Source organism: Corvus moneduloides, chromosome 13, assembly GCF_009650955.1.
Source record: "Corvus moneduloides isolate bCorMon1 chromosome 13, bCorMon1.pri, whole genome shotgun sequence".
NCBI lineage: Eukaryota > Metazoa > Chordata > Aves > Passeriformes > Corvidae > Corvus > Corvus moneduloides.
This window is the reverse complement of record NC_045488.1, coordinates 2,733,428-2,757,567: the sequence shown is the minus strand read 5'-3', so window position 1 is coordinate 2,757,567 and position 24,140 is coordinate 2,733,428. Positions and strand designations below refer to the sequence as shown.

At 35.1% G+C, this 24,140-nt stretch overlaps 1 protein-coding gene across 3 annotated transcripts in view; it reads right to left on the bottom strand.

Annotated features, from left to right (window-relative positions):
* Positions 1-8,029: 8,029 nt before the first annotated feature.
* The window catches only part of FGF7 (fibroblast growth factor 7), a 29,122-nt gene continuing 13,011 nt past the window's right edge, over positions 8,030-24,140 (bottom strand). For all 3 annotated transcript variants that reach the window (XM_032123191.1, XM_032123189.1, XM_032123190.1), the window contains exons 3-4: positions 12,233-12,336; positions 8,030-11,838 (exon numbers count right to left, since the gene is read on the bottom strand). In XM_032123191.1, coding sequence (XP_031979082.1) covers positions 11,644-11,838; positions 12,233-12,336 — 299 coding nt within the window. In that variant the 3' untranslated portion in view covers positions 8,030-11,643. The remainder of the gene's footprint in view (positions 11,839-12,232; positions 12,337-24,140) is intronic.

Below are 24,140 nucleotides of genomic sequence, written 5' to 3'. Positions count from 1 at the left end.
ACTTTCTGTGGTTGGAACCGTGCTTGAGTGATGACACTGAATCAAGCTTTGTTTAAAAGACTTGATCAGGCCATGGCATTTCTAACATAAGAGAAACTCCTGAACACTGAGGCAAAAGGTTCTGATGAGGATGAAAGGGGGAATAATCAGTTCTGATTTTAGCTTTCTCTCTTTCCTTACACTAGTAAGACTGCTAGAGAAATCTTTGACTATATATGCCATTATGTTTTGTTGAAGAATTTAGTATAATGTGGTTACCAGAGATTTGTCAGAATGACATTCTTCTTGGAAGAAGCAGGACATTCCATTTGACCTGCTTGCATTATTTGGAAGTATTGATTCACTCAAATCCTTTAAACCAGAAAATTTGCTCTTTTGAGCTTTGAACCAGAACTTTTTCTCCCACTGGAACAAAGAAACAAAAAAAATCTTTGAAAATATGTGGAACATTTCATTATAAATTTTAATTTTTTTCTTTGAAAGGTATATATCTAAGAGGAGGAACCTGACATAAAAATGCAAACACTTTAATTTAGGATAATATCAAAACAAAATATTGATTTGTTTATATTTTCTAATTGGTTTTACTTAACCATTTTACCCTGAAATCACAGCATCACAGAAAGAACGTGTGTATTCGTAGTGTCATTACAGTCAATAGCATTTCACTGAATTACTTTTTTAAAGAAATCATTTTTCTTGCTGCCCTGCTATTAAAAAGAACACGTCACTGTCCTTCAGCAATACCAGAGTGCTTAAAAACACACTGATTACTCTGTTTTAATGCTTACTAAGTTATTTCAGCAAAGTGATCAATTTGATGATTAAGTTCAAACAACTACCCTTGGTTTCAACAATTTGCTCAAATATTTAAGTTGCTGGTTTAAATTCTTTGCTAGATCAAGGAACAGAGTTTCCTCCTGTGCTTCCAAGGCTGTTCTCAACAGATGGAAGGCATTACTGGCCTTTCCGAGAACTTAAATTGCACATGATTTTATTTGTCTCTTTAGAAACATAATGACCCTTTTTTCTTGAGTTATCTCCTTCTCTAACTAAAAAGTTATAGTCTTTTTAATTACTCTATGTCTGCTGTAATGGGCCTCCCTGGTCTATTTCTGTTTTTCTGGCTCTTTGAGATGATGTAATCATCCCTGAATGCAGTATATGAGAGAGGAGGAAATCACAGTCTGCATTGCAGTGCTGCCAGAATTAGAGACTCTTAGATGTAAAATGCATTTATACTTGTATTGCAATTCTTTATGCAAAATAAAGTTCACAGATTACTCAATTTAATCTTTGCATTTGTATAATTTTCAGAAATAGCTGCTTTTACAATGTACTGACTGCAGAAGGAATGGCTGAGTTGTATCTCTCTTGATGAACTTTACTCTTTGGTGGGTAAGTTACAAAAAGATGATTCCTTTAGTGTTATATGTAAATATCTGTGTGAGCATCAGTCCACTCTCAGACTTGGAGAAGGGAATAAACACATGTCACTGAAGCACAGAAACGTGCTGGAAAAGTGTTTTCATGCCAATGTGGCCCAGCATATCTAGAGGAACATCTTCCTGCCCTTGTACAGAGCACCCCACAGGCATTGGTCCAGATAAGTGTTTACAGCTTTCTCTCAGTCTGTGAGTGTGAGGTGTCAAGTTTATAATTTAAAAAAGCCTAATAAACTAAAGTCCCAGTTCTGCCTGGGTTTTAGGAACATTTTGTTTAGGCCTAAACAAAGTGCAGGCAGAAGTCTATGCAAGCATGTTCTCTGCAGATGGTGGTGTTAATAAAGGAAAGATGAGCCCGAAATGATAACATTTAAGCCTTCCAGTCCTTCCAGTGGTGCAGGGGGACTGTACAGTGTGTTAAGTTTTGTGTGGAGACACATTTAGATGTAGATCCATATATATATATATATATATATGCCTGATTTGAGCTTTTAATCCATAAAATCATCAATCCAGCTTCTAGTTCTAGCTAAATCTGGCTAATTTTTCTAAGACATTGTTACTGAGCAAATTACCGCAGAGGAAGCTCTGATTCAGACAAGTGAGATGTGGAAAGCAAAGGAGTATTAAATATTTTTAATTCTTTTTATGGATAAGACAAGAAAGATCAATTTTCTTTTTTTTTTTCCCTTGGATACAGAAGTGGAATTGCACCTATTTCTGTATGTTTTCAGGGGGTAAAAAAAACCCAGCTTGAAAAAGTACTTTGGTTTCTTTATGTCTCCAAGAGTACCTTATAGTCACCCAAAGTATCAGTTTTAGACCTTCGCTCCTTACCTGAAGTATACTCACAGTTCATAGCCTGAATTGTCCTAGCTGAAAATATTTTTTATTTCATTGTGAGAAATAGAATTAATTATGAAATAAGTATTTATAAATTTTTCAGGTTCCCAGATGCATTGCTGAGGAGTCAAATGGTAGAAATGCAGAGGTGAGTTTTTTTACTTTGCATGTAAAAAGTCCACAGCATCCTGTCTTATGGATATGGTTTGGCTCTGATGTCAAAGAAATACCTCCAAGTCTAAGAAATACCTCTACCAGTCTAAGTCCTTCAATTTTTCTAAGATTACATGAATTCAGATATATTGGATAATGGAAATTCCAAATACTGTGTAAATATGATGACTGACTTAACCATAAAAAGTGTAAGTTCTAGGTTTTTTAATCACTTCAGTGAGAATTAGCTATGGCATTAAATACTTTGAAGAAGACAAATGAGAAGTTGCAGTCTTTTCTTGTGAATTCAGGATTTTAAATAACAGTTGAATAAAACAGAGCTGATTTCGAGCTGTGTCTGTCCTGCCTTTGTGATCTGCTTCAGGCGGTGATGCCTGTTCCTGGGTGGGTTGGTGCACTGCTAGGTCAGAGTAGCTTTCTCCTTGGGAAAGTCAGTTTGGGGTAGAGTCAGAATTCAAGGCTCTGTGAAGGGCCAAGGTTCTAGATGGTTTTATAATTTTGACTTGAATTGGAAATATGGAAGTTTTCATTAATGGCAAAAGCAACTGTTTGTAGGTGGCATTGAATGTATCTGCCTGTAAAAAAGAGCCACTTTTTATAAATATTCTCACACAATTCAGACTGTACTAGAAATTTCTATTGGAAGTAGTATTATATTACCATTAAATATCTGCATGTTTCGACAGTAAAAGTTTATGATTTTTAGATTGCATATGTCATTCGATATCCATTCCAAAACTTAGATTTAGAGCAGATTTCTATCTTCAGTGCTCATTTATTTAGATTTCATGACAATGTGGATTTCATTATCTTGTATGTTGAAACTGATTGACAAATGCAATAGAAATATGTTTTTGAAGTAGATGTAAAATAAATATTTTCTCAAAACGTTTCTCTGTGTCAGTCACTGTTTGTTGGGCAGAATTTTCTTTTTAGTTACAGACAGAGAAAATTGTATGTAAAAAAAGATCACCCTGAAAAATTTAATTTAGAGAAGGTTTACTTACATCAAAGTTATACATGCTCCAAACTCCTAAAGGGCCTTTAACTTGGAAGAGCTGGATAAGCCCACAGCATTCTCTGTAATGTGCAACCACTATAAATAGATAATGGATGGATGTAACTGAAATTTAGTCAGACCAGAAAAAATCCCAGGACTCCAGGAGACCACTGCTATGGCACAGATTCTGTGTCTGCATGAGACTTGCAGTGTGGGAGCTGTGCAGAATTCTAGTGGAATGATGACTGAAAACCACGGAATAAAGTAAATTAAGTATTGATGCGAGAATAATTCACAACCTCAACAAAACATATGCAAATATATTAAATTACCAGAATTGGAACAACCACAAAGTAAGGATGTTCACCCATGTGCAAACCCAAGCAGAAGCAGAAGGGAAATAGCAAAAACTGTTCTGGTTGACTTTAAGTATATGAATGTAATTATTTCAGTTAACAGGCTTGGATCCCGTGCCTAAAGTTGACAGTGGCATAAAAATTTGCACATTGGAGACAAGAAATAAAGCACTTTTAATTTCATTTGTGGGTATTCATAGGGTGATTTTCAAAATTCACATAAATATTTTTCTAAATTAAATTTTTTAATTTTAGGTCTAAAATCAAGAAAATGTGTGTGGAAGAAATTGAATCTCAAAAGCTTTAAGGCTGCCACAGTAAATCAGACCAGTAAAGATGCTACTGCTAACATACACGCTGGTGCATCTGCCAGTTCTGCAGCAGCTAGTCAGTCTTGTAAATATTTTAAACACATAAAGCATGTGACCATAGATTTTGGAATAAATCTTATGGTACAGTGCAAAATCGTAATTGTCAACATTAAATACTATCAATATTTTCAGTTCGTTTTGCACAAAATCAAAATGTTAAAGCAATTCAAAATTAGTTGTGAATTTTGATCAACTCTAAACATGTATCCTGGCAATATATTGATACGTCCATTTGATTAAGCTGTAAACAATATTACAGAGTATTTAAAGAAGCTGCTAGTACTCCATCTTGGTTTGATTTGTTAGTTTTTTTTATACTAATGACAGCTACTCTTTTTTCTACTCCTTTCTCTGGTATCTGGATCCCATTTTCATTATGTCTTGCATTGTAGCATCTAACTTTTACCCCCTTGTCTTCACTGTCCCGATGGAGCCAACACTGATTTTTATTCTTTCATGAACCTTCTGTTCTTTCTAATGGCCACTATTTTAACTTCTTTTTTTCAAGCTTCTTGTGCTGATGTTGCTTCTAACTTGCTCCCTTTCTGAATGTTATCCATCATTTTGTTCCTTCAGGGTAGCCAACTTCTTCTCTCTTCCCCCTTCCTGAAATTACTGTTTTCCTTCAAGCATCTACAGCCACAATTTTATGCATCTCTTAATCTTTTTGTCGGTCTCCACCAACCATAACCATAACCATAACTTTTCCTATCCTTGTCTTTTTCCCCCTCATTTGTTTTGTTTTCATGGGCTCATGTGCTTTTTCTGAATTTTGCAAAATAATTCAGAGGAAAATATCTGAGCAAAAACTTGTAAGGTTGTGTTCCCAGTCCCCAGCCCCTACTGTTTTCAATGATACCACTCTGATCAATGTCTGTTTTTTCTACAATTGGGTTAAATGCTTAGGAAAAGATGGAGGGTTGTCTCTTGTGTCTGGTAATGTTGAGGAGAGAAGGTTTGGAACATGCTGTACTCAGGAAATCCTCAGTTAATGAGGTACTGCACACACGTCAGAGGATGGGAAGTGTTCTGTCATGTGCCATGATTTCCACAAAGCTTTCTCTTGTAATGTGGATGTAAAAGAACTGTGTGAGGCTATCTAAGCAAAGAAGAGAGTTCCTCTTGAGACCTAGCTGAAGGATTTCATCTCTACAAATGGGTGTAGCTTTATAGGAGCTTTGTATAGATTATGCATAACTGTGATTTAATAAAGCGAACTATCTTATTGTCATTATGTATTGCCTGTTAGCTTCCCTGAATAATTTTCCTTTTTCACTTTGGTGTTTCTTTATAAGTACAATTAATGTGGTTTCTTTAAAATTGAAAGTCTGTGTTACTCTCATCAAGTTACAATCTTGAAAGGAAATTCTTGTTTACAAAATCCATTTTTTGTGTGTTGCTCGGTTTGCAGTACAGTGTTTAGAAACAGAAATGTATCTGTGTTTTTGAACACAGGAACATTTGGGGGTTTTTTTAAACCCAAAAATCTAAACCCAGTGGAAACATTTGCCTGATTTTTATAAAATCCAGTGGTTTCATTCCAGTAGAATCATATTTCTTTTTAGATCTTGGTACTTTACTAGTATATAAAAACAGGAATATGAAAGCAAGTAGAAAGTGATTATTTGTGAAGCAGGTTCAATAAATCACCTCAGCTGTTGATTAACACTTCTGACTTCAGGGAGCTTGTTTTAATGACAACAATTTTGAAGTCACTGCAGCAGTTGTCTTCATGTTTTTTGCCAAGATATAATGACTTGTTTTTTCCTGTGACAGTAACATAAAAGGGAGAACCCTTACTATTTTACCCCTCCCACCTTATTGCTTTAGGCTTTCAGAGTGCTCACAGTTTTGTTTAATAATCACTTTTTCTCTTTCATGACCACTGAGAAGTTAGTTACTCGTCCAGATCCATTTTCGTGCCTGGGTTTTGGTGAAATCAATAGGAACAGGGTGCATAGGCCAGTTAGCTGTCCTATTAATGTATCTTACACAGCAATTGAGTGTCCGCGGCTTTCAAATGTTCCCTTTCCTCTAACAATCTCATCTCATTCTCCTGTACTGTGCAGTAACATCAGAGCAACTCAAGCAGACATAAACAGGCTCACCCTGAGATACTGAGCAGAGATACTGATCTGCCTGTGGCACAGGGGTGTCCTGTGTAGCAACAGAAGTCACTGTGAGCATCAGTACAAACAGCTACAGCTCCTCTGCTGCCCTGGTGTAATTAGTCAGGTAATTCCATTAGTCAGGTAATTTGTGCATGTTTGATGTTGTAGCAGTGTGTATCAGACTCAGACTTGTTAGTCTTATCAAATAGGACGTTGAAAGTGGCTTGCTGGAAGTTATATAAGAAATCTGTTGCAGAGTGAGGTTTCAAAGGCCAGTACATGAACCCGGAAAACTCAGCAGTCACTAGCTGAGGACTGGATTCTTGTCCATCAAAACTGGTGCTGTCCAAGGTAATAGTGAATTGTATTTATGTTTGGACAGCCAGTTGTAATTCTAAAGGGCATTGGTCCTGAATTCTGATTATATAACATTATAAAAAACATGTCTGGGGTAATAAAGATATTACTGGATTAGCTGGAAGAAAAGGGAAGTGATCTTCTGTTCTACTCAGCACTGGTGAGTAGAACGCCACACCTGGAGTACTGTGTTCAGTTCTGGGCTCCTTAGCATGGGGAGACATGGACATACTGGAGAGAGAGTCCAGTGAAGTGCCACAAGGGTGATTAGGTTTCCCATGAGGAAAGATGGACAGCTGGGACTGTTTAGCCTGGAGATGAGAAGGCTTAGGGGGAAACGTAGCAATGTATATAAATTCCTGAAGGGAGGGGTGCAAAGAGACGTGAGCCAGGCTAACTTATGTGACACTAACCCTCATGTGACAAATGTATGCATCTTCATTCTAATTCCTCTGCTTTTCTGGTTAGCTCTGAAGTAAAATAATTATTTTCATGAGAAAGTGGTTTCATCTGAAGTGAATAATTTTGTTTTTCCTTCTGTATTGGGTCAATCTTTTTGTGTGCCAGGCCTCTAAATAAAAGAGATTTCCTAACGAAACAACCAATCTTGGTAAGCTAGGATTGGTCTTCCAGACAGAATTGAAGATAATCTCCTTTTTTAGGCCTGGAATGTAAGCAGTTATGGAATTTCAGTGTCTGGAATGGTTGAGATTTACAAGCTAGCTTTCCTCAGACAGCTATTGTGAAGTTATATACAGAGCTCAAGACTTAACACTTGGTAGTTTTAATAATATATTAAGCCCCGCACCCCCCAAATATTTATAGTTAAATTCTGTGGTTATATGAATTTCAATGTATGGTGTTGAAAAGGGTTTTTAGAAATTTTGCTGTGGAAATATTTTTAAAGTTATTATAAATGTCATGTAAAAACCTTGTGCAACTCTTCAAATATTTTTCCAATCTAGTTTCTTCTTTAAATACCGTCCTAATCTTCAAAATTATCAGCATAGAGAATTCAGCTTCTTTTTCTGCTAGTAAATTCACCACCTCTGCTGTGTTAAGTAAACAGGTGATTTAAATAACTGTTACCTTCTAAAACTCATCTAGTGATGTAAAAAATTGTACTTCCTTTTTTTTTTTTTTGTTATTAAATGTTAGTTAAACAAATACTATTTCTAAGTATGGATCTCATCTCTGATGATGACTGTTTTCCTAATTTGGGGAAAATCATCTAACCTGTCACTTCCTTTTACTACATGTTAAATGTTATGAAATCATTATTGTATTTGAAAAATTTGTAGTGAGGAGCTAGCATTCATAGGCTTATGAAGTATTTAGACTGCTCAGATACTGGTTGTTGAGTGCAATGAAGTACTGATGTTCTCATTACTTTATTGATTTAATGTCAACTTACATTTTGCTTCAGCTTATTCAAAGAGAATATACATATTTTGTCAAAAAGTAATTTAAAACACAGGCAAGTGTATTTTAATAATTAATTGATTAATCATTTAGTAATGTGATTATTACAGATGCTATGCAGAGCCATGTTTTAAAGTACTTGCAACAGAACTAAAAGTGAGACCGTATTGTACCATATAATGTATTTTAAAGGTCATGGATATTGTCCAATTGTCATTTTTATTCTGTTATGGAATGTATTTACACCATTTTCCATACCTTTAAGGACTCACAAGTTATGAGACAAATGTGTAAGTATCCCTCTAACATGGAAAATTAGTTCTGTGTAGTTGTTTGAAGGGATTGTTTCAAGAAAAAACTTTCTTATGGAATCCTAGACTCATTTAGGTTGGAAGAGTACTGCAGGTCTCTTGTCCAATCTCCTGCTCAAAGCAGGCCCCACACTGGCTGTACAGGGCTTTGCCTGGTCAGATCTTAAAAACCTCCCAGAATGGAGGTTCTGCAGTCTTCTCTGAGGTTTCTCAGATGAGATCTGCTCATTTGTGTCTCCCAGAGTGTTTATCAGCAGTAACACAGAAGTAAATAAGTAAAACCTTTCTAATCACAGATCCTGTGTAATGGAGCAGTGTCTGTGAAATGTGACTGGCTGCTGCAGGTGGCTGCTTTGCCCACAGGAGCTTGTATTTCCCTTCTGAGCCCCAGTCCGGACACGCTGTGTAGTGTCGGTGGGAAACAATGAGAAAAGCTACATGAAAGCCAATGCCTCTGAAGGAAAAGCAAAGAAATCACACTTGAGGCTGGCTTTTATAACCCCCGTTGCTTGGCCTGTCTTGAACCTTTAGTATTATTAAGGTTAGTAATGAGCCATTTCCAGGCAGGTGTGTCTGTTTCTCTATGTGTAAACATGTTTTCCTCCTACATGGTGTATTGTACGTTGGTGTTAGGATTGTGTTGGACTGTGATGTAATTGATGTAAGAGGCTTTTGTGAAGACTTCTGACATCTATTTGAATTCCTGTTAAAATCGAATAGATTCTTCTTATTGTCCTTGTCTTTTAATAGTTTGCTGCTGTAGATAATCACTATAAATTTGCTGATTTTTCTTCCCTGGTTTTAGCACTAAATTGATTTTTTTTGAGTCAGTATTTCAGAAGAGATTTTCTAAGATAAAGATACACTGGAAATTGCTCAGTTGTAAGGACGTATGAGTGTGGTACTGACGAATTGCAGCATTTGCAGTCAGGTGTCTTTCTGGGAACAATTCCCTCACAGAACACATTTCAGTTATGACAGCTGTAAAACATAAAGCAGCCTTGGCTTACCTGAAAATGGTGGTAACACTGATTCATTATATAAAGCATTTGGCTGTAAGGGCTAATTACAATTTGGGTTCAAGATTTGTTTGACTGTATTTCTATATTCTTGAATTACATAATCTAAAGATTGTTTAAAAGAGCCTGTCTGCATCTGGTTTTAAGATTTTTTTACATTTATGTTTATGTATTAACGTGCATACATACATTTAAATTAAAACTTTAGTAAAGCTTTTAAGCACAATCTTAATGAGGTTTTGTCATTTTCGTTTTCATTTCAAAGCTTCAACTAACCTAGTTTAGATACAGGAACTTGTGCTAGTATGTTAATGTTGATCACAAGTGTGAACTTTGTTTCACTGTTTATATATTCACAGAAAGCAGTGCAGAGAGGTACCAGCAAAAAAGCTTATTTTGTAGTACAGTCTGTTGTGTTCAGTGAAAAATAAATAAACTAGCAAAAGCACAGTGAAGGTTTACTGATAGAGCTGTACTGACAAACTTTTCTGCATGCATCTGTTTATATCTTCTTTGATTTTTGACTAATATCGTAATTGATTTACAAATGGCACCTTTTGTTAAGCAAGTTTTTTTAAAAAAAGAAATATTTGTCAAAGAAAATTGTTGCCGTCTTCTCTGAGTGCTCTTAAAATGAAAGTGTTTCATGTAGGAAGAAATGGTTGATTCTAGAAACTTGTTATTCAATGTAGAGCATTTTAGACCATTTTTAATTAACTTGACTCTATCCCAATCACATGTCAGCTGCTTTAGCTAGTTTTTGGTGATCTTTATCTGAGTGCAGTTATCATAATACCAAGAAAATGTGTAGGGAAACTGAACAGAATGAAATGATATAATGCTTAAGTCAGGTAGGGCTTAGTTGAACACTTCAATAGCTAGAAAAGTAAGATGTCTTTTCTTCAGCAGGTCACACTGATTTTAGCTGTAGTTTCAAACCAGTCCCACAGGCTTGCAGGTATTTCTGTATCTGTGAGGGGAGGTTCTGCCATCTGAGGATTATTTCCAGTGCCTGCTGGAACTATAACCTTCTTTTACCTGGCATAACTCTGAGCATGCCAGTAATGCAATTATCAAGAGTATGTGGCATAGATTTTTAAAATTTTTGCATTGTTTCTTTTGAGATGTCCATTGTGTGATTTGCTGCAGGCTGTCATTTTTGTCTGCCATCCAATGTATGTTGGCAGGAGGGTTGTGTACTAGGCTTTGTGTCTGGTCACAGAAAAAAATTCATGCATCTCAGCCAGACCATTTTGTTATTCCTTTAGAATTAAAAGCATATGAAACAGATGCAGCTTAATAAGTATCTTTTTTTTATAAATAACATTTAAATAACTTAAAACAGTAAAGTTCAAATACAACTTAAAATAAAGTTTAATGCTGTAACAACAGAAAAAAGCATGTATAAGAATGGAAAAACAATATTGAAAGCTGTATGCCCTAACAGGAATTATACAAAAGATAGGATATGTTACATAAAAAACCTTAATATGTCTGAATTTTTGCTTCATCGTTATATAAAATGTTAATTTGTGAAAAGTGAGATGAAGTACATTATTTATTCCTATTTTTATTTTACATACACTATTTGAAACATCTTTTAGAGCAGCATTAGGTATTTGTTTCATTAATAGATAGGAACATTTTGTGTTAGAGTAAACTTAATTTTTCCAAACTAACTCTCTTATCTGAATACAACAATAAACATTTACAAGATTATATTTTTTTGATCATATAGTTTATGTATAGGATATCAGTTTCTTGGGGGAAGTATTTAAAATACTGCTCAGCCTCCACATTTTCTATTGACTTGATAATCTGACAACTCATTCCAGCAGCCTTAAAGTCTGACATATTTTACACAACATTATCATCTGCTTATTATTATTATAGCAGCCATATTTAAGAAGCAGATAGTTTTTTAAATAAAATATTATCAGATAATCAAGTAATGACTTATTCTTCAGGGTAAATTAATTTAAGAAACTACCCAGTTATGACTAAGATAATGATTGTACAACTCTTTAGAATTTTTTACAACTTTTAGTTAGTAAATCTGGTTTTGTGTATATTTTCAAATCTTTTTCATGTAGTCTCTTAAAAATAAACATAAATGCGCAAGTCCAGCTTGTTCAGTTTCTCAGTAGTATTCCAGCCTCTCTTGATATCTTGTCAAACAGTCTTCTTAAAATTAATCTTCCTGCTGGAACTAGTTCTTTATAGATCATTTGTGATTAGGATATTGCCAGAGGAAGAAAGTGGGATGCTCTGTGTTCTTTCTTTGTTTTTTTACCTTTCATGGGAACCCCTTTGTGGTTTAGTGTAACAAACATCTCCTTTCCTTTGTGTGTCCATTTTGCAGAAGCATATGTATTGTAATGGTTTTCTTCAATCAGTTCTATGAAGTTGCAGTCCTCGTTGCATACTTTCTGTTGAGAGTAAATAATAAAATAAGGTTGGGTGAGTACAAGTGTCTTTTTAAATACTTGGATTAGGAAGGATGGGAGAAGAATATGCATTACAGACCCTGCATATTATGAATATTTTAATAAATAAATTTGACTTCTGAAATCTGAGTATTGAGTATTTTAGCTTTGTCTATTCCCCCTTAGTATTCCACATTTTGAAGATATATATAAGACCTAATCATTACATTTATTAAATGGACATAAAAGTCTGATATGGGATGCATGGGGTAAGTGCAGAATACATTTTACTTAGTTAGGAATGTGTTTTATAAAAAAACCGTACAGATGCTACATCTCAAAATACGTATCTTTAAGATTGTAGGGATGTACCCATGAGAGAAGTTTGCATCCATACCTTTCCATAGAGTCGTCCTGACTTGTTCATTGCCAGAAAGTATTCACTTTCCACTCCTTTGATTGCCACTATTCCAACTGCCACCGTTCGGATTTCTAGAATACCTGCAAAGGTACACAGTAAGGGCTGTAAAATGGTTGGTTGTTCTCCAGTCAACCTAGAAGGTTTAGCTGAACTAATATTCTGTAATCTTTCCATGTTTATTGAAAACCTGCAGCGATCATTCTTGGAAAACAGAAAAATTGTGTGTATTCCTGTGAAGAAAGGGCTAGACTTTAAAAAACCCCTGTGTGATTGTGTCTGCATACAGCCACTTTAAAAGTGTCTGGTGGTCATTTTTAAGTATATACTGAAGTTGTGATGTCAGTATAAGTAATTTCTCTATTTTCAGAGAATCAATGTAGCTTAGAATTTATCAGGATCAGGGTTTCATTTGGAATATGTAGTTAGCCATCAAGGTTCACAGAAACTGTGTAAAGCCTTTATTTTGAAGTCTTGTGTAGCCGTATCATCTCCTTGAAAGAGTGTAAACCTTAGAACTTGCAAGTGATAGAAAACAGATGACAGTGACTTAAATAAGATAAAGTATTTGCTTGACCTTTGTGTGCTTTTATGACTGATCAGAGCTGTAAAGATACGTGTACTTGAAAATCATTAAAGGCTGTCCTGAGAACTTATTTATTCAAAACCAGAAAACATTTAGCATTGTTTTCTATAAACTGCTTTATTTTCATCTCACTGGTACATATCAGCAATACTTTCTGTGATAAATTTAAGTTACCTGCAACATAAAAAATATTCTTTTGCTAATATTAAAAAAAAAGTGAAGGCAGGGAGATTATGCAATTTATTAAGGAGCACCGGGTTGTTTTCAAGCTTAAATATTATTAATGTTGTCTTAAGCAATAGTTTAGAGTTATACATCTGAGTTTGAGCTGTTTCTTTCCATATTGAGTCATTGATAGAACTCTATGCCACAGCAACTGCACTGTGACTCCTTCTCCAAAATGGGGTCTTTCAGAGGCAGCCTACTCGAGGCAAATTGCAAGAGCTGAGCACGGGGGAGACAAGTGAGGGAGGTGGGAGAGAGGCATGTGTTAGATTGTCACCTGAATTTCCTCTCTAACAAAACATTTCATTTTTTTCCCTTTCAAGCTGACATTGACTTTTCACAGCTGCATGGTAATAGTTTTTCATTAGTTAGTTTTTTTAAGAAAGACATTAAATACCTGTATTTCTCCTTCCCTATACTTTTTTATATCCTCTTGTCCCTTGCTTTCTTTCATGTTCTGTTTTGCTTCTCTCCTTGATATTACTGATATATCAGTTCTAGCATACATGGATATTGTTTTCTTCCTATTTTCTTTAGCAGATCAGTTACCTCTTCTCATGATATGTGCACTGCTGGGCATTCATCTCGGAGCATTTGTACTTCTGTGCTCCCCTATAATGCTAAGCCAGCTTTTCAGTAAAGCTGTTAGAATTCTTTGACAAGTTCCACTCTGCTGCAGGCCTAGAAATAGTTCTTACAAAGGGCAATTTGTAACCGAAACTTGCAAAAATTATATTAACTTTCATTTAAATTTCACTTTAGAAAAACCACAGTGAGGCTAAAAACCAGATGAACATCTGCATTTAGCCAAACAAAGAACACAACAGTGGAAGGGATCTCTGGGTCATCAAGTCCAGTGCTCTGCTAGCCTGGGAATTGCATCAGATAATTCTCTTTTCATAAACTTTGCCAATACTAAATTGGAGTTGTTATTTCTTTGCCCCCAGTGTTTCTGCCGAAGGCTGTTCCAGAGTTTGATTTATTTTAATGGCTAGAGACTTTGTAGTACTTTGCAATCTGCATTTCTTCAGTGACAGCTTATATCCATTTGTTCTTTTGCCTGTGCTGGCCATTAACTTAAGGAGAGGGTTTTTTTTTTAAAAAAATATGTTTGAGTTTTCTATTTATACAGAATTTAAAAAAATGAAAGATTCAAAATTATTTTTTTAAACAAGTCATGCTAATAGAAATTGAGAGTTCCTTGAGCAAGCTGATGTTGGATGAAGTTACAGTAGTAAGAAATCCTACTACTTTAAAAAAGGAAATGCCAAAAGGTTTTGTCCAAAGCAATATTATTATTGTTACAATTTTTACATTATTTTTTAGTAAATAAAAAATTTATTTACTAAAATAAATTAGTTTAGTTTAGTTTTTTCTTTTTTCCTGAAGTAGATTTGACGTTCATACTAACTTGTTGGAGTTACTTTATTTTGGTTTGGGGTACTTGTTTTTCTACTTTATTCACAGTTGAGACATCAATGTCTTTCCTTGTCTTAAATGAGCAGGTCTGTTCTTATGTGCTTCCATTTGAAGTAAGGGGTTTAATCCTTTCAATATCTATTCGTGAAAAGAAAAATAATCAGCAGGCTAGGATGGGAAAGAGAAAATACTTATACATTGACTGTTTCACTGAAATACTCTTTTCATACTCCAATAACCAAAATTACTTTAAATACGTGCATAAATTAATAAGATGTTGATAAGGAGAAATTCAGAAGGCCAAGCCTCAACAAGGTCTTAAATATCCCTGATTTAAAAATTAAATTGTAAACCATGTTCTTCAGTTGCTTTATCTAAAGCATCCCCAGAAAAGTTCAGAAGAGGTTTAAGAGAAGACTAAGATATACCACAAAGTAACTGGGAAAGAAATCAGATTAAAGCCAGGAAAAGAAAAAAAAAACAACCTAGAGATGGGCATCCAAAATTGAAAACAACTGTACTTTCTATAAAATCAGCATGAAATTCCAAACAATTTTATATGGCTCTATGGTCAGTGTATCAAATGTAGCTTGAAATTCCTGTAGTGAAAGAAGTTTCCTACAGAGCTGAAATTCCGTCTGGTGTAAGTAAAAGACACTCAGCAGAGATGGGCTATAGTTTGTCTTCAGAGAGGCTGCCCATGGATGGTGGCAGCAGTCTTTGTAACCACTTGGTGCAAATTAAATAACAGATATAGTTGATACCAGCAGGAAAAAAAAAAGAAAGTAAGTAGAAAAGAAACAAACCAAGCCCTTAGGCTGACACAACAGTTTTAGTGGGTGAAATATGTGTCAGGTTTTGGAGAAAATTAATGTCATAAATGAGGTGAGTTTCCTGGCATTCTGGTCTATAATGACAGTTGCTCAGTACTTTACAAGCAGACACTTTTATGTCTAGACTTATTCCGTAACCGTAGCCTGAACAACAGGACAGTACTTCAGGCTGGAAATTAATGTAGAAAAGCGGGCATTTAGTTATATCATTGTTATAAAATTGAGCATTGTCATGTGAGATGTCATGTACCATTGTCTCCTGACAAGTGGTATTTGATGATTTTGATCACCTGATATTAAGTGTTTTTTCTGATTTGATTAGTATTTTCAAATCAACATTTTCATCTTCCTTTTATTTGTTAGACTTCTTTTTGCTTTTACAGCACACTGATGTTGTATTTGTTAAAACAAATCTTTGCTTTTATTGCTGCACAATCCATTTCCAGACTGTATTAATTTCCATCACTGTGCAGGCATAGCTCAATAGGCAGTTTCTTTTTGATAACAGTATCTTGTCTATAACAAAGTAGCAAGAGCCTTGTGATTTAGCAAAATCAGGGCATTTCTCTTTAATCATTTGTCAGCTAAGAGGCTGAAAGAGCAATTGCAGCTCTTGCTGCTGAGAGCTGTAAGGAAACCAGTAAGTGCTGCTCATGCCTGCAGATCCTGCAGGCAGATAGAACCTGTCAAGGGGCTTCTGGAAGAGGAGGGGCAGCACAACCACAGAGAGAGATCTCTTATCACATGCTAGGGAACTGCCCCAGTGTGCCAGGATTGTTCAGGAAGATTCTGTGAAGTACACATTGTGTTCAGTCCCTCATCAGCTGGCTCTGCTTCCAAACATTTCATATGTTGCAGGTATCCCCTCAATGTCTATCATATAAAGTTTCTGGTCACTGCTCCTCACTTTGTTAGTCACAGTTTCTGTAGACATCCATTCAAAGAGATGTTTTGACATCCATTACATTTTTCAGAAAGGTGACAGCAATTTCATCCCAGTACTTTTCTGTTCTGCCAGGTACATATGTTGGGAGAGCACATATGTACAGCACTTTATTTCTTGTGACTCTCTGTGCAGTGTAGTTGAAAAACAGTCTGCTGCTGATTTTTAGGGTAGGGAGGCTGGCACTGACAGTTAAGCACTTGTAGGGAATGTGTGAAACACCCTTTCCTAGGCAGAATTGTCTTAAGATAAAGTATGTGAAACCTTAAATAGGGACAGAGGGGGCAGAAAAGACTTGGATGGAAAATAAGTTAAAAAAAATGTAACTTCTAATTTCACTAACTTGTGTTTCTCATTGATTGAGTTTGGAGCACATATTTATGAATTCAAATGACCTTTGCAAATGATTCAAGGCCAAGAAAAATGATCTTGTCTTTGTTTACAAGACACTGTTTAATGATATGTAATGTAATTTGTTCTTTTGTTCTGGGACTTAATAAGTTAATGTTTGTGCCTCTTAAAGCAAGAAAATACAAATCACAATGGTCAGTGTTCGAAAACTTTAATGGTGTTATTGGTACATGTGTGCATTTGGTGAGCCAGCACAGTAAATACGTTCATTAGCTGGTGTATTACTCTCTCATGTTTATCCAGAAGAGTCTTATCAGTGAAATGAATACTTTTATTGGATAGTTTTGAAAATAATAGGTTTCAGGAAATATTTTTCTATCTCTTTTTTTAAATATAGTGTCTATATTTTAAAGTATTAGTTTGGTTTAAGTTATTTTGAGTCTTAGTATTTTTAAACGGATGCATCTTGAAGTTCATTTGTAGGTAAAAAAATTTGTGTTCTCATTCTTTCTCAAATGTGAAAACTAATGGTAAAAAAAATTACTGCACATAAAGGTACTGATTTTAAGATATTTTGTAATATGACTTAATTTTTATCTTTCCCTATTATTAAATTAAAACTGATAGAAAGTAAACTTTGCATTTGTATTAAGTACTTTCCTTAGCAAGAGAATGAAGGAGTTTCCTAGATGGTACCTCATAGAACTCCTGTTCAGAATCTTTGTAAGTAGAAATAAATGTACAAGTATATGTTATGGTGGCTTTCAAAGCAGAGATGAAATTTCCCCACCCCAGGAATTTTCTGTCTGTGGATATGATTTTAATGAACAATTAATTAAGTTAACAAAAAACAAGTTGGTACCTACATTCACTACCACTTTCTTCTTTTATCATCTCCTTGTGATACTCTTATGGCATAAACACATATATGTTGTTATTTACAGCATAGAAGGCTAAAAAAGTTCTTAATTAGGGGCTTTGTGCATTTGCTGTGCATGTGTAGACTCTCTGAAGCACTTTAAATATTAATATGGCTGTAAAAATGATCTGCACAGAAATAATGGATCTGTCAAGGATTTTCAGGAGAACAGTTGAAGCTACTGCTTCAGTGAGGTGCCAGACATCTGGATATCGTGGAGAAATATTCAAAGCACTCAGAACTCGTGGGTTTGTCCCGTGTGTAATTTCCAAGCAGGAAAAATTGTAGGTGTCTGAAGAAACGTGATTAACGATAGAGAGGTATTCCTTGAGGACTTGATGCAGCACATTGTTCAACATCCTCAAGCAGCAGAATTTGCTTGTAAGATTTAGTCCATGTACAGAATGTTTGATTAAGCGTAAGTAGCTGATGTCTAATTACCCTTTTGCAATTCATTGAGCACAAAACCAGTAGGCATACTGTATTAAAAAGAAAATCAACTAAGTGCTAAACAGAAATCCATTAAAGTATTTTTTGTATTCCATTGGATTTTCATTTATTGTTCATTTTAAATTTTCTTTATTTGGCATTACCTTATCCATAAATTTCTCCAGTTTTCCAGTCATACAAACTGATTGATACATGCACTGCTAGATGGAACAACTTTATGATAAACCATTGTCCTGGTGATAACAGCTGACAGATAAATTAGTTATGGGATCTGAGCCATGTCAAGGTTTATAAAAGAAACTGCTAACTTGAAAACTCTATGAAAAAAGTATAAAAAAAGGCAAGATGAGAACCAAACATAAGAGGGAAGATATGACAGGAAACTAAAATGATTGTTTAGAAATGCTGTTATTTTACTTACAAGATCTGCCCTTTGAATGTGTACTTGGACTTGTGGATGTTTACCTTTATGACAGAAAAGGAAGGGGTAAGCCAAGTTCCACTCTTAAGTCTGCATTGTTCAAAGTATTTATACAGTTTCTCATGCATCATCAAATGTATAATCTGCCCTTCCAACCCTGTATGGCTGATACTATAGTGTGAAGAGTCTGGTTTGAACTTCCAGACTGATGTTTGGAAATACACGTTCCTTTTTACTTTGAACTTAACACATTTGCTCTGCAGTGGGAAATATTAAAAGCCATAATACCTTTTCTTTAGTTATTTTTCAAAGTGAATAAATGTAATGCAGTGCTCATCAGTTTACAACACTCAGTATTTACCTCCCTAATTACTGTAGTGAGAATTGCTATGACCGTATTGCAATTAATAATTGCTAAAGAGAAGTACCTTAAAATTTTCAACTATTTTTCCTTATTTTACAACCTGTTTGGCCTCAGCTTTGTATTAACTATCTGTTAATTTTGGTGAGTTAGGAGATAGTTTTATAAATCAAATGCTTCATTCTTCATTGAAAATGGTGGCGTAGTAAGAATTGGTCTAGAATGATCTGACTCTCAATTGGCACCTTCTGTGCATGTCTCTTCTGAACACTAGTAATTCAGACCACTGTATTTCCAGTATTTCTCTTGATTTGATCTTCAGAATCAAAGGGTGTGACATTTTTCACTAAAGTAGATTGCAAAATTATGGAGCTTTTGTATTTAGAGGTGTGACTGGTGAATAGCAGTGTGTAGTAACAACTGAATAACATGCTGCCCCAGGCAGTCATTCTCTTGGGAATGTCTCATTAAACTTATTAGAAGCCTTTACTTCACTGATCTCCACTGTGCTTTATATAAATATTTTCTTGATCAGCCTCTGAGACAGCATGTAGTCATTTCTCATTTTTGCAGGAAACTACATTTCCCTCCAATAAAAATTGCCTTGAAGCTAAACATATGGTTATAATGAAGAATAATATTATTTTTTAGAATTAATACTGTCATGTAAAATCCAAGTCTTAATCCTCAGTCTGAAGAAATGCTCTCTTATTACAGCATTAATAATTTACTGATATGAAAAATGGAAAAAAAGAGTGGAATGACTGTTTACAAAATGTAATTGTTTCCAAGCAGTAATAAAATTAATGATTTAATAGTTTAGAGCTGAACTTGTACAAGTGCTTTCCCCACAGCTCAGACGAAGGATGTTTCTAGTATTTAAATATTTTGGCCAATTTTACTAGAATAAATGATCTTTTCAAGCTTCTCAGACTTTAAGAATGTAGCCTCAAAATACCAAAGTAAATGTAAAATGTTGCTTATTAACCTTTTCACAGCAAAATAAAATCTATCCAACTAGAGGTGCAAAACTTCCCAAATTCAGTTTCAGTGTTTGCAGCTATTTTGATTATCTGAACTTGGAAAATTCCACATAAGACCACAGCCTCCTGTTTTTCAAATTCTTCCGTAATGCAAAAGTCTTTAAATAGATTACTTTGTCTTTTTTTAAATTTTTGTTACTCTGCTATTTTGTGTTTTCATCTAGTAAAGAGCTGGTGTTTTCCTTCCCCCTTTCCTGAGTTTGTGATCACAGTTGACATAAAATTAGTCATATCATTTCTACGGAAAACTTTTTCTTCTGAGAAAAAAAGGAGTCCATGTTCACATGCCTTTTCCATGTACAAGGGATTCATTCTCTGAACTGTGTTCTGAGGAACACTAATTCCAGGTGCATTTCCTGTATATCACCTGTGTGAATTGGCTGCAGGTGGTCACAACATCAGCCTAAATGTAACGTGGCAATGGGTGCTGGACTAATTCACCTAAAGGGGGCAAAAATAAATCCAGCATAGAATCTGCTCTTTTTTTCTGTGAAATATTCCCTGAGCTCAAGGCATTGCTGGTTTGTTCTGTGTATTGTACTGTCTCCAGCTGTTTCTGTGGCAGGTTTTCTGGTTCCTGAAACAGGTTTGACAGGAGAAAGAGTAGAGCCATATTCTGGGGACAAACTGAGTCTTCCTGCGTTCTTTCAGGATAACTTAAAATTATACATTTTTTGGGACAAATTACTAAAAGCAAATATTAAATGCCTGTAGATTGATCATAATGACATTCTGCAATGTGTTACCAGTTTAAATATATAGTGCAACACATTTTTAACAGTGAAAATGGTCTCAGAAGTAGCTAATAACCAAATTTATTTAAAAGAAGTAAAATTCAGAAAGTGGTTGCATAAGAAAGAAGGTGGCTGCAGTATTCCAGAGCTTGACAGTATCCTATGGGGCCTATGGCAAAGAAGCAAATAATTTTAAATGGTTTGAAATTTTGTTTCACATAGTTAAGAGATCATCTCAGCCATAAACACTGCAATCCCTGTTGAAGAGAGACGTCTTTTCCCACTCTCAGTAGTTATGTAAAATGTAGGGCAAGCACTACCCAACTGAGTAGATTTTAGTTCCATTTCCAGATCAGATCTGCTATTTTGTGTTGAACTCGGACATCTAAATATATCAATTATGTGTCTAGAAGAACACAAGCAGGCACTACGTAATTCCTTCCAAGGTACAAAATGCAAGAAGCTGCTGAGAAAATCTTACTAACCCCTCGCTGCATCGCAGAGTGGGAATTGATAGAAACCAGCTGGCTCACTCCTGCCTTCAAAACACTGCTGGACATATATTTATATGTATGGTCTCTCAAATTGTTCTGGTTTGCTGCTGGCAAATAATTTAGATTTAGTTGAACTTTCAAAATCTGTATAAGACTAAAGACTAAGTTAAAAACTAATAGGAGAAAATTAAAACCCCCTCAAAATCAAAACCAATCTAATAATCTAATTCAATTCTGATAAATAAATTAGAATTTTTGTAGCAGATGTTTCTCCTGTCTTGCTCAGTATGTGGATCAAAATGTGTGTCAATTATCCTACCACTGTTGTTTTTTCGAATAGCTTAAGTAATTCCTTGTCATAATTTTCCTAAAGTAATTAATTTCCTTCTAATTACACACTGTTGTTATCAGTCTAAAATTTAAGCCTGACTGGAAGCCTGACTTTAGGGAAATCAGTAGAATACTTGCCATTACACACAGGCAGCACTTTGAAACCTCTCTCTTTGTTTATGTGACCAGGTATTTATAAATGTGTCACTGTCATCCAGTTATCTTTAGCTGTTATCTCACTTTACAGTTCCGTATCAAAACTGAGAAAAACAGCAGCATCAGCACCAGTGCAGAAAATTGTTGCTCTGCTACAGGACCAGTTGCTATTACCAGAGCAAATAGACTGTAGGAGCTGCAGCCACATTTCTCTTTTATTCTGTATTCATTTGTGTGATTTTTAATCTGCCTTTTAAAATTCAGCTGAATAGACCAGTTGGAAAACTGGGACTTCTTTTCAGTTTTGAGTGCCAGGATGTAGAGGAAATCAGGTGTTAACCATCTTAAGTCTGGTGATAAAAGTATCTGTGCACACTCTTATTTTTCTCCATGTGCATAATATCAGGAAGTCAGTGAGAAAACTGTTTCAACTAGAGTAAGGTAAATATTCTCTAGAGTCCACAGCCTTTCTATGCTTTGCTTTTTCTGGATTACATAAGAGTAGGGGGCCTTGCTTTTCAGTGACAGTTACTTGTACCCTAAAAGTAGAAATCAGAGCTCTAGAACTCATGTTCCAGTGTGTTGTGACAGAATAGTTTGATGTTATATTATGAACAGAAGTTATCAGTCACAGCTAATGTATAAAAGGCAATGGAATAAGTAATCAGTACTAAACAGTTAATAGAGCATAGGATTATCCAAATTATATGACATTTCTTTAAATGTTTTAATTAACTTTAACACATTTTATGATATTATTGGTTGCACATGATCTAGCTTCCCATTGCTTTTGTTCTATTTTTTATATCCCCAAGTATGAATCAGTGCCTTTATATTTATTTCAATTAAATTATCAGTTTATATCAGCTAAAGATATATAGAGGAAGCATAAGAAAGGGCAGCTATGAAGTTAGTTGCTTAGCGTTCTTACCCACTGTTCTTTTGCATTATCACCAAGAACCCCACATAAAGTATTTTCTCAATTAACCATAGGAAAGAATGTAAAATATGATAGAAACCACTTCACTTTCTTTATCTTCACCTTTCACTTTACTTTTGCCTTACCTTTACCTTTCCTTTTAACTAAGGAAAGTTTCTTGTGGCCCTGAACTGCCTAAGGAAGGATGTGAGCTCTCCTGTGCCTGTAAACTGCAGTGCTTCATTTTCTCAGCTCTCAAAGCACACGGGTACTGCTCTATCACTATATGGTGACTGTTTGTAATAAAGGTGTCTGTGACCAGTCTGTTAAAGGATTTCATAACTTAAATTCAGATCCATTCTGGCATCCATATTGTTATATTGGTAGAATTCCAAATTTCCATCTCTGACAATAATCAAACAACCTGCTTGATAGATGACAGCGCAGTGCATTGGCATAAGTGTAAAGACATACTTTTCTCTTGATCTTGAAACAAATGGCAGGTTTCATACCACTCAAGCCTTAGAGAACAGCTTCAGTCAGGGCCTTTGAGAATGTTCCACTTTTCCATTTTTTCTGCTACAGTTTGCTTTTATATGTGTTGGTGTCATGAAATTTTGATGAGCTCCATAGAAGTAGTACATAAGCAACCTGTAGCAGAATATATGGACCCCTTAAAATCTGGAAAACAGCTGCTCTATAAGTTGTAGATATTTGGAAACATGCATTTCAGCTAATGGGCTTAAACAAGGGCTTTGTTCAAGCAGGGAAGAATAAAATGTTCATTCTAAGGAAGTGGAATAAAATGGTAGAGATTTCATCCATAGGTTTATAAAGTTAGATGACTCAGGTAATGGCTAGTGGGGTTTTAATATAAGACTCTGGACTGGGTAGCAGAAGCTGCATGTGCAAATAAAGGGTTTGCAGCTCTTACATTTTTATTTTGTGGAGGATTTGCATTAAGCTTGCATAATTCTGTGATTGGCAGACTCAGTTCGACAGCCTTTTTTGAGTCTGCCTTGTATTTATGATCATTTCTACTCCTTATGGTATTATTATCTCCCAGTGTTTGTAACATAAAAGAATAGTGACTGCATAACATTAAACTTAGCAGGAAATTTTTGAACTGCCTTGAAGAGTGTACAGTTAAAAGAGCACAGGGCTTGGCTGTGCTTGTAGTGGTATATTCTCAAATGTATAAAGAAAACCTGTTCTTAGTAAAGGATTTGCTATGCTTTTTGCGCTGACTGAAACAATTATGGCTATTCCAAGCACTTAAAGTGGTGAAGAAACCTTTTATTTCTTTGCATAAAATATCTGTGACTTCAGCTGTATTGCAGGAAAGAGCTGGGGAAACATTATCAAAGTTTACGGAGATGATGGTTGTTTTTTACCACAGAAAATGAAACAAAGTAATTCTGCTGTTCTTAACTTGCTCTCTTTGTGTCACCTTAATTCCGCCATGACTATCAATGTATTCTTGATTCATATGTAAATACAAATGTTCTATGGTAGGAAAAAATCTTACAAAACGAGATTATACTTCTACTATTGAATACATATGAACTATAAATAATGCTATCAGTTTTAAGCCAGTATAGAAATGTGAATCTGTGGTTTTAATAAAGGTCAGAAAAACCTGGAATAAACTTCCAGTTATATCTTTCATATAAAAATATAAATTTGCACATATATTTGAAAAG